The sequence below is a fragment of the Eutrema salsugineum genome, unplaced genomic scaffold (genome assembly GCF_000478725.1).
Source record: "Eutrema salsugineum unplaced genomic scaffold, Eutsalg1_0 scaffold_11, whole genome shotgun sequence".
Lineage (NCBI taxonomy): Eukaryota > Viridiplantae > Streptophyta > Magnoliopsida > Brassicales > Brassicaceae > Eutrema > Eutrema salsugineum.
The window spans coordinates 1,335,809-1,351,407 of NW_006256901.1; the positions used below are offsets into that span (position 1 = coordinate 1,335,809).

Sequence of the window (15,599 nt, forward strand, 5' to 3'; positions counted from 1 at the left end):
GGATCCTTCCCTTAAACCAGATAGACTTGTACCAGCTTACAGAAGGGCCCGGAGGATGGAGAGCAAACCAGGTAAGAGAAGTGGAAAACAACTTTGGAACTCCAGACTGTCCGATCTTCCATTTATAAGAGTCGTCCAAAATAGAAGAAAAGATGGGCAAGGCAGGAGGGAGACATTGGCGAAGGATAGATAGAATCGGGTGACGAGAATTAGAAGACTCTAATCACCACTTTCCATCAGTGATAGCATCAGCGACCACCGCGTCATATGGAATACCTGAGGTTTGAGGGCCGCTGGGACCAGTAATGTCAAGAAGAGGTCCTAAATACATCCAATTATCATGCCAAAAGCTGGCAGATATACCAGAACCAATCTCGCAATAAATGAAAGGTCGATCAAGGTGTCGCAGCTCTAGAAGCTGTTTCCAGATCCAGCTCCCACTGTCAGCGATGGTACCCCAGAATTACCGTTTTGAATCAAATGAAGACGAACCCAAGAGACCCATAGAGAACTAGATGATGCAAAAATAAGCCAAATTAATTTGAGTCTGATTACTTGATTCCTATCAGAGATACGCCGCAAACCCAGACCACCAGCCCTCTTAGGAGGTAAAACAGAGTCCCACGAGATCTTGGCTCCCCGCGCGGATGAAGGATCCTCCTTCCAAAGAAAGGAATTGCACATTTTTTTAAGTGTGGTGATGCACTGCTTCAGAAGAATAAATATAGAGCTCCAAAAGTTTATTGTGGAATAGATGACTGATTGGATGAGTTGGAGTCTCCCAGCAAAAGAAAGGTGGCAGACAGATAAGGACGAGAAGTGTTTGGCAGTTTTCTCAATGGGCGGTTGGTAGTCATGCTTAGACATTTTCTTTGTGGTTAGTGAAACGCCAAGATAACAAAAAGGAAAGGAGCCCTGAGCGAGTCCATGTCTTTGGCAAATCTCATGAGTCCTCTGGAAGTTCCCACCGTCAAGAAAGAGAAAGGATTTCTCCTTATTCATGCCCAAGCCAGAGATCATCTGGAACTCCTCTAGAATATTAAGAATACCTGAGAGGAAGTCCTTTGAGCCATCAAAGAAACTGAGGACATCATCGGTGAAACTAAGATGTGTGATGATAGGTGCATGGCATTGGGGGGTGAGGTTGAAATATAAACTCACTGGCATCCCTGTCCAACAATTTTGATAATACATCCATTGCAAGAGCGAACAAGAGGAGGAGATAGGATCACCTTGCCTTAGATCCTTCTTCCCATCAAATAATCCGATCAGTCATCCATTAAACGCACTGCTCGATAAAGGAGAAGAGATACATTTCTGAATCCAAGAGATGAACGTAGAGGGAAGTTTGAGAGCTTCAAGAATGTTGAGAAGAAATGCCCAGTTCAGGATATCAAAGGCCTTTGTGATATTAATCTGAAGGCAACCTCTCCGCGTAGGACCAATTCTATGAAAACTCTCCACTAGTTCAGAAGCTAGGAGGACATTTTTGCAGAGCAGCCGACCTTTTATGAAACCCACCTGATGCAGCTGTCTTGCATCAGGAATAAACAATTTGAGTTTGCTCTTGAGGAGCCATGCCAGCACCAGGGATTTTAGGAAGCAAAGCAGTGGTGGTCGCATTAAACCGCTTAAGCAGAGGAGAGGTGATGAAGAGTTCCTTATCCGCTTTGACTGAGCCCTCTCCAACCACCTGCCATGCTTCAAGAAAAAACCCAACAGGAAAACCATCGGGACCTGGTGCCTTACTCTTTGGCATGGTATAGAAAGTGGCTAAGATTTCCTCATCAGAAGGTATCTGAGAAAGAACCTGTGATAAATCTATGGAGCAGCGAAAAGGATGAATGCTGCACATGGAATCAACAGAAAGAAGAGTAATGTTACGGGATTCAGTCCCGAGAAGCTGCCTGTAGAAGGAGATGAGTATGTCCTTGATTTGATCTACATTGTCAATCCTATTATCTTGACCATCTCTGAGGAACTTGGTCACATTTTTGGCTTGATGTGCAATCACAGCCTTGTGAAAATAGGTTGTATTTGCATCTCCATCCTTTAGCCAGCGAATTCTTGATTCTTGTCTGTAAAAAGACTCCAAAGCAGTAGAGAAGAAGTTCCAGTTGTGCCTAGTATCAACTTATTCCTGAAAAGAGTAACCGAAGGGTTGGTAAGAAGCTCAGCCTGAATCTCCTCAAAGCGAGTGAGTGAGTCTTTGGCTCTCTGCTAAATATTCCGAAACTCCTCCTTGTTAAGTTTCCTACAGCACGCTTTGGCTGCAGTCAACCTTTGGCCAAGAGAAAACATGTCACATCCCACAGAGATGGGAGAATTCCAGGCTTCAGAGTTGTTATCCTGAAAAGACGGGTGAGAAGCGAGAAAGGAGAAGTACTTGAAGCACTTCTTAATAACTGGGAGAGATGAATCCAAGCAAATAAGACTTGGCGAATGATCAGAATCCCCAGGAGGTTCAAAGATTGCAACGGATTCAGGGAAAGCTGAATTCCAAGCGTCGTTAACCAAGACCCTATCAAGCTTCCTGAGAATCGGGTCTTCATGAAGAAGATTAGACCAAGTGAAGTAAGCCCCACGGCTTTGAAGATCTTGTAACTCATTATCTTCCAAGCATGATTGCAAGTCATGAATGCCAGAGAGAGATAATGCTGAAAAATGATCGAATAGTGCTGAGAGGTGGAAGCAATCTGGTTGAAATCCCCATCAATAATCCAAGGACAAAACCTGATCGGAGAGTTCGCAGACAGATTAGAGATCTGTGCCAAAAGTGTTTCCTTTAACCCTCGTTATTATGAACATAGACAAAAGCCATAGAGAACGAGATATTAGTAGCCGGAATATGAATACCACAACGAATATACTGATCAGATTTAGAGAAAGTGATGACAGAAATGGAAGGATCCCAGACGATACAAATCCTTCCATTCTCAGCAAACTCATATTATTGTCGGACCTCCAGCCAGGAAAAGTTGACCTGAGAATGTCAGCCGACTTATCGACCTTCACACGAGTCTCCAAAATCCCACCAAAGAGAGAGTTGTTAGAAGTACCCCGTTACAAAGAACACGCTGTCTTGAGTCAGTATTTAGCCTCCTAATATTCTAGCAGAATACCTTCATTATTTACAAGATGTGAAGGGGACCGAGTTAAGCGAGATTGGAGTCCTTTGGCAAGGCGGGAGCACTTACAGGGACTTGAGCTAGAGACGAATCTGGAGGAGCCTGTGACAAAAGCGCTGCCAGTAATCTCCTCTTTGCCTTCTTACGTGCTGTGTTAGAGGGAAACGCAATGTCAGAGAGAACCGACTCAACAGAGAGAAGAAGCGAGGCCTGAGGTGATGAGGTAGAAGCAGGGACCAGAGTCTGATCGATATTCTCATTCGGGTGAGATGGAGGAGGAGCATTCGAGTCGTCACTTGGATTAGCAGACAAGAAAGCAGGAGTATCCGAGATCTGATCTTCAGCTCAACAACTACAGGATCAACCACAGGCGGACGACTAAGATTTTTCAGCCTCGACTTCGCACAAGAGCGGGAGCGTGCTCGGGATGCTGTTTTCTTGGAGGCTCGAGAGATATGATCTGGAACATCCTCATTGCGTGACCCACCAGGAGGAGGCACCTCCAAAACAATAGCATCGGATGAAACACTCGAGCCAAGGTTAGGCAGGACATCAGAAGAGTCAGAAGGAAACGTCGAGGAGGAAGATTTATCTTTGCTGACCCTTGACCGAGCTAGAAGGGACCTTTTCTTTAAAAGATGAGGACATCGATTGAGTAAACGACCAAATTTGGTACAGTTGAGGCACTTAGGAGCAAGTTTAGGATAGGAGAATTGAATCATTGCCGTGTTACCCTCATCATCCATGACAATAACCAAGGAGGGAGGAGAGCTGTCGAGTATGATTTCCACTTTTTCTTTAGTAACTCCAATGTTCACCGAATCAAGACGAGAGTGTTCAGTGGGAAGAGGCTCTCCAATGGTGCCGGAAATAGTGCTGATACCGACGAGTGAATAAAGCGCAGGCGGAACATTACTGAGGATTGCCTAAGTTGGTGCTGATACTAGATCCTGAAACTGAAAAGAGGTAGCTGCAGACCAAGGAGAAACGACGAAATAACAGTTCCCGGCATGCCAAATACCCACTTGCAGAACCTATTCTCGAGTTGTAACATAGGAAATGAAGATGAGACAGGCTGTCTCTGAGATTTTCCTCTGCTAATGTTTTCATTCTTTCCCCAAATAGGATTGAGGTCAGCAAATATAACAGATGCAGGAGGAAAGAGACCGTGGAACAGCGCAAAAATGTGTCCCTTCCACATCTCAGACGTCTGCAGAATAACAGTAGGAGGAGCCTTCACAACCGGCATTCCATCAGACTGATAAGACGGAGAACCCATTTTCTTGAGGTTGCGGAGAGATGCCTTGAATCGCTCTGCATAAGGAAGGGCAGAGCTTGCAGAAATAGAAGGCAAAATCAAATGATACAGGACCGGAGAGGACAAAGATGGAGATCGTCCATATCCTCAGTTCGAGGAGCAGGCGCGAGAGAGACAGACGTATGACCAATTACAGCTGTCGGGGAAGCCAGATCTGGAGAGGTTGATTCGAGCTGAGCATTCTGAGTTTGGATCTGATAGATCGGAGGAAGCTGCTTCGAAGGAGAGGATATCTGAGGTAGGAGAGAGATCTCTGCAGGCCTCGGAGAAGCCGGAGCCGTCGAAGGGAAAGAGCTAGAATCGTTATCCGGGAAGCAGAACCAAGTGGATGGAAGAAAAGGAGAAAGGAAACGACGCCGGAAAGAAACCAAGCGGCGGCGCCGCGGAAGAGGAAATCGCTAGGGCAAATTTTCTCTTAGGCACATTTCTCGAGATCTTATTTTTTCGCTCCTGTTTCATCTGTGACAATCTCTTCCTTCTTTTGATTCTTTGATTTCTTCTTGAGCCGACCTCATGACTCTTGTCTTCTTATCTTAACAAGAAAAACCAAAGGATCAACAATCAACAAAGACAATCGAGCAGCTGAAGTATCACAAGACTTGCAGGAAAAAGCATATATGTAATCTCCGCTTAATCTCCATCTCCCGATTCTTAAATCTGATCTCCTCTTCCGAGCATCACACTTTCATCTGTCATAGATCATCATCTCTGTTTCTGGAAGATGCCAATATGCTGCTTTCTCCGCCTTCTATTTTTCTTACTCTTGCTTCTGTCTCCATTGACGTCTTATTATGGCGGCGGCGCCACTGAGTTGTCCTATCAGATCTCGCAATACGGAAAAGTGGCTGGGAGATTGCTCTTGTCCTCTCTATGAGTTTCTCTCCTTGTTTTACTCTTTTAAATGACTTAATTTCTGATACTGATGAAATTTTAAGTATGATTTGCAACAAACCCTCGTGGAATATTGATTAGGTTTTCTAATATGTTATTTTTTTTAAAACATTAAAACAATATATGTATAAATTCATATTTTAATTATATTTTGCTATATATTATTATAGCAAATAATTATAAATAAATGCATTAGATAACCTCGTTTCTGTTCCTAATTTGCAAAACCATCTTCAGCAATATTTTGGAACTGTGCACATTCCAATATGGCCATCTTAGCCCTATTTACCCTATTTCGCCTACGATCATACTCGCTGTTTAGAAGATATTTTGTCAGTAAAATATTTTAATATTCTTCCATAATTCAAATTTCAAATTTATTTATACTTATATTATGTTATACACCGTTATTTGTCATAAACTCTTTAAAATTTTGGGTAATTTTTAAGTTAGACGGAATACCAAAGAACCCAGTTCTCTTGTTTTGGCCGCCGTTCTCCCTTCCGGAGCCGATTTTTTTATCAAAATCCACCGAGCTTTTCGTAGATTATCGTCGATCGTCCGTGCGTAAGTTCTTTATTATACCTTTTTGAATTTGTCCAATGATTTTCAAGATGATATTTGACTGTGAATTTCTTTTTTAATTAAAATGAAAGGATGCCTAATATTCAATTTCTCGAGAGATTGTTTGCTGTCGGCCAGGAGCCCGTAGGAGAGAGGGTGAATTCGTAACAGAAAAGTTAAATCAGTACAGGCTATTATTAACGCTCTTGACGAAGATGAAGTAAAGAGACTCTGAGACTCCCAATTGGGAAAGCTTTTACCGATGATGGACAAGCCTTCATTGTATTACATGCTCGCTTGACATTTTCTGACAGCCTTCATCGGCGTTTAGGGTAAATTCTGAGGTAGAGACCACACTTTGATTCAACTGCTAGAACAAACGATGTTAAACAGTATTGCCGTTTAGGATCAAATTAAGTTTCTTTTCTGGTTTTCTTTTATACGGAAAAACAACTTCATATTCAACTGCTAGAATAAACGATGATCCTATTAGATTGATGCAAACGTATATAATAGTGTGTATCTATCTGAATTACTCTATAATATTATTGTTAGAATGCTAACAATACATATAAAGTGTTATATGTATTTGTAGCGCATTAACTACAAAAATAATACCTATAACAATCTAGATAATTCATTATTGTTATCAATCTAACATATTTTTTATCTAGTTAATTATAATATTAGATATTAATTTATATGTAACATGCTAAGTATATCAATAACATCTTTAATCATCTATATAACTCATTATTGTTATTAATCTTACATATTTTTTTAGAGTGAATAAGGTAGATATTCATGGGAGATGGCGAAATTGGAGATCTAACTATGACCCCACAACAAATGAAAATCCATGTTGCAAAGGTTAGTAGAAAATACCAAAAAACCCCTCTTTTCTTTTACATAAGCGTTAATTTTTTTAATAGGAAACATAATGATTTCGTAGAGTAATAATAGGTGGGGTATAGATATGGAAAATATCTATGATATATTTTCACATATAATATCAGCCACACACTACTTTCCCACTCAAATGAGTATTAAATACTGAGATATGCAAAAAATTACTTAGACAAACGTACATACATCTAATTCTTAGGTTGGTGCTGTTAAGCGACACGTTATTGACTAATAACGCTTGGGTATGTGTAACAAAAATATATTGAGCATACATCATATATATTAGAACTATGGTAACATAAATGATAATTTAATAGTTAGTTTGATAAGACGTTTATTAATCTGAGTAATAAATCAATTATCACAGATTTCACATCCTTGGATACAATATTAGCTGCGTCAAAAGTAACATTATAAATTCATCCCTAACAATTTTATTACATATTTTACCCATCTGAATATCATCGGTAAATAATTTGTTGCTTCGGTAACATTGATGTTAGATATCCAACATATTTATTATCTGTATAATGAATTTGTTAGCAAATATGTAATTAATTACCAAAACCTGGTTTATTACTCTCTGATACAAAAATCGGTAACCTCATTGTTATCCATCAAAATTAATATCATTAACATAATAGAAATAATAATGTTATCAGGTAACAATAATGTTACTTTGTTAACATTGGAATTATCTATCCACCATATTTGTTATACATATTAGCATATTATTTATGGATCTTCAAATCAATATCTTGAACAACAAAAATAGTAAAATTATCAGATAATAATCGAGTTACTTTGTTAACATTAACAAATACAATAACCAAACTTTATTACCTTTTTACAGTTTTTGTTATCCAAATATGTTAACTATTAAAGTATCTACTATTATAATAGAATCACCTTGAGCCATGAAGAACGTAGACTAATTCACCAGCCTAGCCAAGCTGTCCGCGCCGAGCCTCTGACCACAAATCTTCCTGCACATCTTTTTTAGGACCAGAAGTCAATTCCAAGCAGATTCAACACGACAAAGAAGGTGCCACACAGATGGTTTCGCTGTGGTATCCCCTGGAGCAACCACACGGAGTCGAGCCGCTTCGTCTGGCCAAGCGAACCGTGAATTGCCCAAATCGGGTCCTGTAAGCCCCAAATTTGTCAAGTCTAGAGAAACCATTAAGCTCTTCTACCACCACCAATTGACGCAAGGAGACACCGTGGAGAAGCCAACCACACTATTAAAAAAAAATCACATATGTAGATCTGATTTAGAGAGAGAGAGAATGAGAGAGAGAGAAATTGAGAGAGAGAGAGAAATTGAGAGTTTCTGTTTGGTTTGGGAAGCGAAACAATGAAAAATTATATCGGGATAAATTCTCTCTCTTCCTATCCACATAATTGCATCTATTTAGAAGTCCTACATAATATCTCACGTAAGATTAGGGTGATATGGTCTAATGTGTAGGGGCTTTTCTGTATATAAAAAAAATGAATAGTGCAGAAAACAGTGTAACATTAGTTTTGCAAATATGATGTTAATTTGCGTCAAATGATGCAAATTCTCTATTTTTTATTTAATAAATTATAATGTTAGACATTAATTTATATGTAACATGCTGAGTATATCAATAATATCTTTAATCCTCTATATAACTTATTATTGTTATCAATCTAACATTATCTTTATCATGTAAAACATAATGTTATATCTAAATTTATATTTTTATATATAATATAATAACTGTTAATCTATAACAAAATATGTAATTTATTATAATGTATATGGCACGTCTGACAGAAATAAATTGTGTGGCTGTGATTTCATGTAAAGATATTGCCTCCTATACCTATATCTTTAGTCACTCTACCCAAAATCATGATATATATCCTGTCAGAATACATCACATCGACCAACTTGGCAAACCTTTTTGAGGGTATAATGGTATTTGCTCATGACCACGCATACAATACCGTTTGTTTTTCGGTGGATCTTTGGTCATTTCTGCAATTTCGTTTCTGTTTTAGATTTTTCAGCTAATTCATTCATTATAATTAAAAGCACTAAATAACCTCGGGTTTAGGGTTTAGGATTTTTCAGCTATTTTACTCAATAATTATTAGATTTTATGAATTAGTTCATAAGACTTATAAAAGACAACCAACTTACATAAATATTAGTAAAATTTAGGGAAAATAAAAGCTTATATCTTTGTCGAATTCCAGTCAAGTACATGTCTCACTGGTTTATTATAATCTCTTGTAAAATAAATTCCATCGATTCTAGCAGTCCATTGACGTAGTTGACCATATCTTACTGTAAAAGCTTCTCGATATACTTCAAGTTTATTAAAATAATACTCTTTTTCAGTCCGGAAGCGTAAATCACAAACCCATCTAAACCTACCCCATGAATCATAAAAAGTGGATGTCCACTTATCATTGAAGCCGCTTAAAGTTCTGACACCGGTATCTGTGTCGTTGCTACTACGGCAATGATATTGGAGAGGAATACTAGAAAGTCGAGAACCGAGTTGGTTATTAACTACTACAAAATTTGGTTTTTTTTTGGCTTCATACAATCCAGAAAACGAGAGAAAAACTAACATAAAAACTTTAGGATGGTTCATTTTTTTTGTATGGGAGATAGTTTAAGAAGATCATCATTAGTGTGAAGTATTTATAAAAACATTTATGTGTACAAAATGTATTACTTTTACTTATTAGAGATTTTATTCTATTTTTTTACTATTTTATGTGGACAATAGAAAATTTATCCACTTTGATTATGGAATGATTTTTTAGTCATTTAATATTTTTTTTCTTTTAAAATTAAATTAAATTTGCTATAAAATAGATGTTACTCGCATCATTTTCTCACACAACTCTTTAAATATATAAACATGGTTAGTTTATGGTTTTTTTTTTAATTTAATTTCATTACTTTTGTTAAACATTTTTGTGAAAATCCTATAATTACTAATAAAAGTTGAAGCTAAATGCGTCTAAAGGTGTACACATGAGATAAAAAAAAACAATTCTATTGGTCCACATTAACAATCAAAATTAAGAAATTTTCCAAAAATAATATTATTGTTAATAATATATATATATATGTAAAATAAGAAAATTATATATAAATTTTCCATTAACAACAAAAACTAAAATAATATTAAATTAGAGATATTTCTTAAACAAAATACCAATTACTTAGATATAAAATAATATGCAATCAATTAAAAAAGAAAGTAAATTTTAACATTATTTTTCGGTTGTCTTATAAAACTGATATAAAAAGAATAAAAATAAAGATGATGAATTTTTTTGAACTTAGAGAAGAAAGATATTACTTAATTTTTTCGTGTCAATATTATTTTCGTTAAATAGTAGTTGATTATGTTGTTATAGTTTTGAGTTATCTTTTTAGTATACCAACCTACTAGCATTAAAATAGTTTAAAAATATTTATACGAATTGAAATTATAAAAAAAAATTAAATAATATTTACTATAACATAAAAACAACACATATATTAAATATGTGGAGATAATTAGTGGTTTAAACATAATTTAAGAGTGACAATAAGTTTGTAAAATCTATTTTAATATATACCAAAAATTAATTTAATAGTTTATTGAGGGGTTTTCAATGCTATCAAATATAATTTGTACTAATTAAAACAGTAAAATTTAGAGAATTTTTGTCTTTCTTGGTTGTCAATAAAAATTCATTATCACACACAATATGTTAGACTAAAGCTTGGTATTTACCAATTTAAGATAAGATTGACAAAATGTTTTATTGAATTTATCAATATTTTTGATTTAAAATTAGTTTCAAATTTTATTTTATATTTATTTACTGTTTAAAATATATGAAAGTAAAAATTATGTTTATTAATTTTTTTTAATTTATAATGAATCAAAAATTTGTATCGACTAAACTAGCTAAGGAAAGAGAATAATTTTTAACTTTATCATTTTTTCATAAAAAGCATACATAACAAGGATGCAGCTGATGAAAAAAAACTTATTTTATTGACTAATAAGTTATGTATAGTACTTTATCTTTGTGTTAATACTAATTAAGTACTATTTATTTAGTTTGTTACATTTTAGGTTGGTTTTGGTATACAAAATATTAAGCGTTCGACAAAATAATATATTTTTAAAACGCCACATATATAAATTCAATCAAGATCGTTAAAACTTTAAAATCTATATATAAATATTAAAACTAAAACTGAATTATTTTTGATAAATTTTACTACAGCAAATTAAGATCTAAATAAATATAACTGCTTAAATATGATTTTTATTAATATGATAGCATTTAGAAATTACCTACGCGTAACGTGGATGCAAAATCTAGTCTAATATATAAAAGTTGGAGGAGACTTTCCAGAAATAGAGATTGACATCTCATCATCTCAGAGCAAATTAAAAATTGACATATGTCCCAAACCTTAACTAATTATTATATTTTATTGAATTTAATTTAATTTAGAAATATGAAATCATAAACATAACATAAGTAAAATTGAATTTTAACTAAAAATATCATTAACATATAACTATCAAATAATTTGAGATTTTAAGCTTATCTTTTAAATAATTTTTTTGTCTGCTTTAATTTTTATTTTGGAACTAACAAAGATAACTGTATAGGGGATTTCGGTCCTCGAGTAGGGGCAAGTCTCCTGCAAAACAGAGAAAACAAGAAAACCTAAAAAACACGAATATGGTGTATTTTCCGAAGGCTCTCCGATGTTCAAGTTAGAAAACAGCTCAAAAAGACCACCAAGTGGCTAATCGGAAAACAGAAAAAGACGGAAAACGAGTGAAAAGTTCTTGAGAAAAGTAGGCTCTACCCGGGCCTTTGCGAGGAAATGAGCTTTTTGCGGTGGAAAGAGAGGAAAGAAAGAGTTTATGGGTGAAATAATCTACGGTTTAGGAACCGCCTTGGAGTGGAAGTGAAGAGAAGTAACCCGAAATACGATCGGAAAAGTGTAGAGTGTCTAACCTTAAAAACCAAAAGTATCTAGAGAGATATCGTGAGACTTAAAATAGCTGAAAAGTGAGCCTCCTTTCCCGTGGAAAAAAGCAAAGTATTTATAGAGAGTTATCTTACCCGGTTTAGTATATTGGGTCGATCCGCAAATAGTGATTCGGGTGGGTCAACCCATGACCCTACTTGATTGGGTTCGAATCTTATGATAGCGTCACGCTTATGATGGTCTCACCAACTTTCCTCGGAGTGTTTTCAGCCTGCTGCGAGACCATTCCTTGGCGCGTCCCTTCGTCTTCAGTGTAGGAGTCAGGTCGGCGGTTCAGACGCGGTATGGATCTTTGCTGTACCTCTACTTTTCTTCTTGGCTCCTGCGAAAGTTCACTGTGACCAGACACATGTAAGGAAAATGCATTAAATGTCAATCTCGTGGATTTGTAAGGGTATAGGTGATCAAATCAGACTAAGGCATATTTCTTTTGTCAAATGGAAGGAAATTTGAAAAGTGTTTCCGCGTAAAAGGTCTGCTCATACCTGGCCTGGTTCCCTCAATATTGGGATCGGGCTGCCCAGAATGGATGACTTTGCTCTCTGGATACATGTGCGGACCACACTTCTTTATATCCCGAACCTTTTGGATCACCGAACTTAGGTCTAGTACATAAAAAGTGTGGCCTATCCTCGTGACCACTCAGTTTCCGACTTCCTTGATTTTGACAGCGTAGCCTGCACTTTTAGACACAAAGAGTTCGGGAACAGGTGGTGTATCGTGTCAGATTTCCTGAATCCGAATGAATTCAAGAGCCGGTGCTATAAGCTGAGACCGTATTGGGTCAGATATCCAATATGTGTCCTAGTTTGGTCCAGGGGACTGTACCTGAAAAAAAGCCATAAACACCGCGTGCAAACATATGATTCGTCTATGCATGAAGGATTGAATTTATCCCCAACAATTTGCCTCTATTTTGCGGGTTACCGAAGCTCTCGGGTGGACGGTTATATTGTCTGCAGAGCGGCATGCTCCCGAGTGATCCGATTAAGGGGTGGCATTCCAGGGACACGACATCAACGGGCAGGCTAACCCTCCACTGCGCTGGCCTCGTTGGGCTAAACACCCCAAATGTCAAAGGAATTTTTCTTCAGGAGAGTCGAAAAGCACATTTTCTGGTGAGGGAATCGAGCGAGAGAACTTTTTTTATCATTTCTCTGATTAATTATTCTCTGTAAGTTTTATTTCTCCTTATGTTTCTCTTTTAGACCTGTCATCTTCAATACATCCTTTGCTAGGCCGACTCCTTGCTAGATTCCTCGCTCGCTCGGTCTTCGTGGGACTTAGTTGCTGTTGAACGGGCTCATCCGCTTCCAGAGCTACCATTGGGCCTCGGGTTGGGCCTCATTCATTGGGCTCTAGGCTTCTGTTTCCTTGACCCTACGCAGTTCACCTTCTCCATCCTCCCAAAACAGGGTGCCCATCTCTCTTTTTGGCCACGTGTCACTCTCAATCTTCTACCTTCTACGCGTGACGATGTACTTTCTGAGATTCCTTTCGCGGTCAGTGATGCATCTTTTTGATGAGTCTTCTAACCTTCGTCGTGGTTTAGACGATCACTCGTGTCGCTCAGCCGTTGAGCGTTCGGCGAGTCCCTCCCGGTTTTTTCCAGATTCTCACTATTCCTTGCCCGGCGAGAAATTCCACTGTCCGTTCGTATCCGCAAACCGTGGCTCCCATCTTGGCTATCTAAGGTTGGCCCAGTAGATGTGGGTATCAGGCTCGTGTGCTAACTACTGTAAAAGTCGTCATCTGGGTGACATGATGTTCGACTATTGGGAGTGTCACCTCCCCTATTGCCCGTGTCACTTTCCTTTTGGTATTCCACGAACGTGATTTTTTCTGGCTTAAGGAGCTTTTGGAATTTTGTGAGATCTTCGAAGGCGGCCCGTGAGATGAGGTTGACAGGATACGTTCGATCCACCAGTGCCGGTTCCATTTGCATGCCCCCTCTTTCCACAGTTAACCTTATAGTGGGATACTGCGTGGTTGCTTCGAATAGTTCGCCTTTCGGGTCAAAATTTTTGGCAGCCAATCGCCTCCGAATCCTTTTTATTATAAGGCATTTTAGTCAATTGATAAAATACAAAGTCATAGATACAATATTTTTTTGCCAAATGGTCCCCCACCCTTAACAAAAAAACAATCTAAGAAAATTGTTTGAAGTTAACTACTACCAAAACCCATACAATTCAATAACTATCTTTATTGTAATCAAATAATGTTGTACTTTAACATCTTTTATTTGGTATCAGAGCTTAAGAATTTTCGATCCAATTCCAAGCTTTGAATCACGAAGATAATTCGATACGAAACTATTGGAGACGTAGTTCCGGCAACCCAATCCACAGAGACGATCCCATCCTCTATACAGTGTCTGATACTTACTTCCACAAACTACACCGAATGAACGATGCGGATGAGAGTGATGTTACGAATTAACAAAGTCTGGGAAACCATCGATCCTGGTTCAACTGACTCCACCAAGAATGACACTGCAATCGGTTTACTCTTTCAATCAATCCCGGAGAATTTGATCTTGCAAGTTGGTGAGCAAAATTCTCCAAAGACAATTTGGGAAGCGATTAAAACTTGCAACCTAGGTGCTGGCCGTGTTAGAGAAGTCCGACTTCAAACTCTGATGTCTGAATTTGAGAGAATGAAGATGAAAGACACAGACACTATTGATAACTTTGCTGGAAAGTTATCAGAACTTGCTTCAAAATCAGCTGCCCTCGGAGAAACGATTGATGAACCAAAGCTCGTTAAAAATTCTTTAAAAAGCTTACCAAGAAACAAATATATGCACATCATCGCTTCTCTTGAACAGGTTTTTAGATCTAAAGACAACTGGTTTTGAAGATATCATTGGTCGACTTAAAGCCTATGAAGAAAGGATTCTCGATGAGGAGAATCAAGAAGATACACAGGAAAAATTGCTTTATGCAAACTCGGAACAACAGGTCTCATATGGAAGAGGAAGATGAAGAGGACGAGGAAACAGAGGACAAGGCATAGGAGGCCGGTTTAACTCACAAGACAGTTCGATGAATCAGAACGATTCAAGTCAGACGAGAGAGAGAAAATATCTTTCTAGATTACTACCGATGTGAAAAGCCAGGTCACTTCGCCTCCAAATGTCCTAATAGAATTCGGATTAAATTCCAAGAAACAAATATGCACGATGTCGAAACAGAGGAAGCCGATGATGATGAAGCCCTCTACATGCATGAAATAATGTTTTTTAATGAAGACAAGCTCATACCCAAGAATTACAAAGGACAAGAAGACATCTGGTACCTTGATAATGGGGCAAGTAACCATATGACAGGAAATAAGACATATTTCTTGGAGCTCAACAAAAACATTACAGGCAAAGTAAAGTTTGGAGATGGATCTTGTGTGAAAATAGAAGGAAAGGGACCCATTCTATTTCAAAGCAAAACCAATGGGCAGATCCTTGTCAAAGAAGTCTACTATATCCCTGATCTTAGAAGCAACATTCTGAGTTTAGGTCAAGCTACAGAAGTCGGATGGGATGTTCGAATGAAGCAAGACTATTTGACTTTCCATGATCCAAGCAACAGACTTTTGGTGAAAGTGATCAGATTACCAAATAGTCTTTACAAGATCAAGTTACAGATCGGATAACCAGTATGTCTGCATTCACAATTGAGGATAATACTTGGAGGTGGCACGCAAGATTATGTCATACAATTTTCAAGACAATCAA

At 37.5% G+C, this 15,599-nt stretch overlaps 1 protein-coding gene across 1 annotated transcript; it reads right to left on the reverse strand.

Moving 5' to 3' along the window:
* Positions 1-1,540: 1,540 nt before the first annotated feature.
* Positions 1,541-4,407, reverse strand: LOC112089920. The gene is made up of 6 exons (XM_024160785.1): positions 4,150-4,407; positions 3,535-4,054; positions 3,198-3,466; positions 2,791-2,869; positions 2,282-2,696; positions 1,541-2,078 (listed from the first exon to the last, which is right to left on the reverse strand). Exons 1-6 carry the CDS (start codon positions 4,405-4,407, stop codon positions 1,541-1,543), a joined length of 2,079 nt encoding a protein of 692 aa, XP_024016553.1.
* Between the last annotated feature and the right edge of the window lie 11,192 nt (positions 4,408-15,599).

Coding starts and splice junctions, on each gene's coding strand:
- LOC112089920 (XM_024160785.1), bottom strand. CDS start 4,407: ATGGGTTCTCCGTCTTATCAGTCTGATGGAATGCCGGTTGTGAAGGCT. Junction 3,467..3,534: donor CCGAGCACGCTCCCGCTCTT/GTGCGAAGTCGA, acceptor GTTGAGCTGAAG/ATCAGATCTCGGATACTCCT. Junction 2,870..3,197: donor CGTCTCTAGCTCAAGTCCCT/GTAAGTGCTCCC, acceptor AAATCTGATCAG/TATATTCGTTGTGGTATTCA.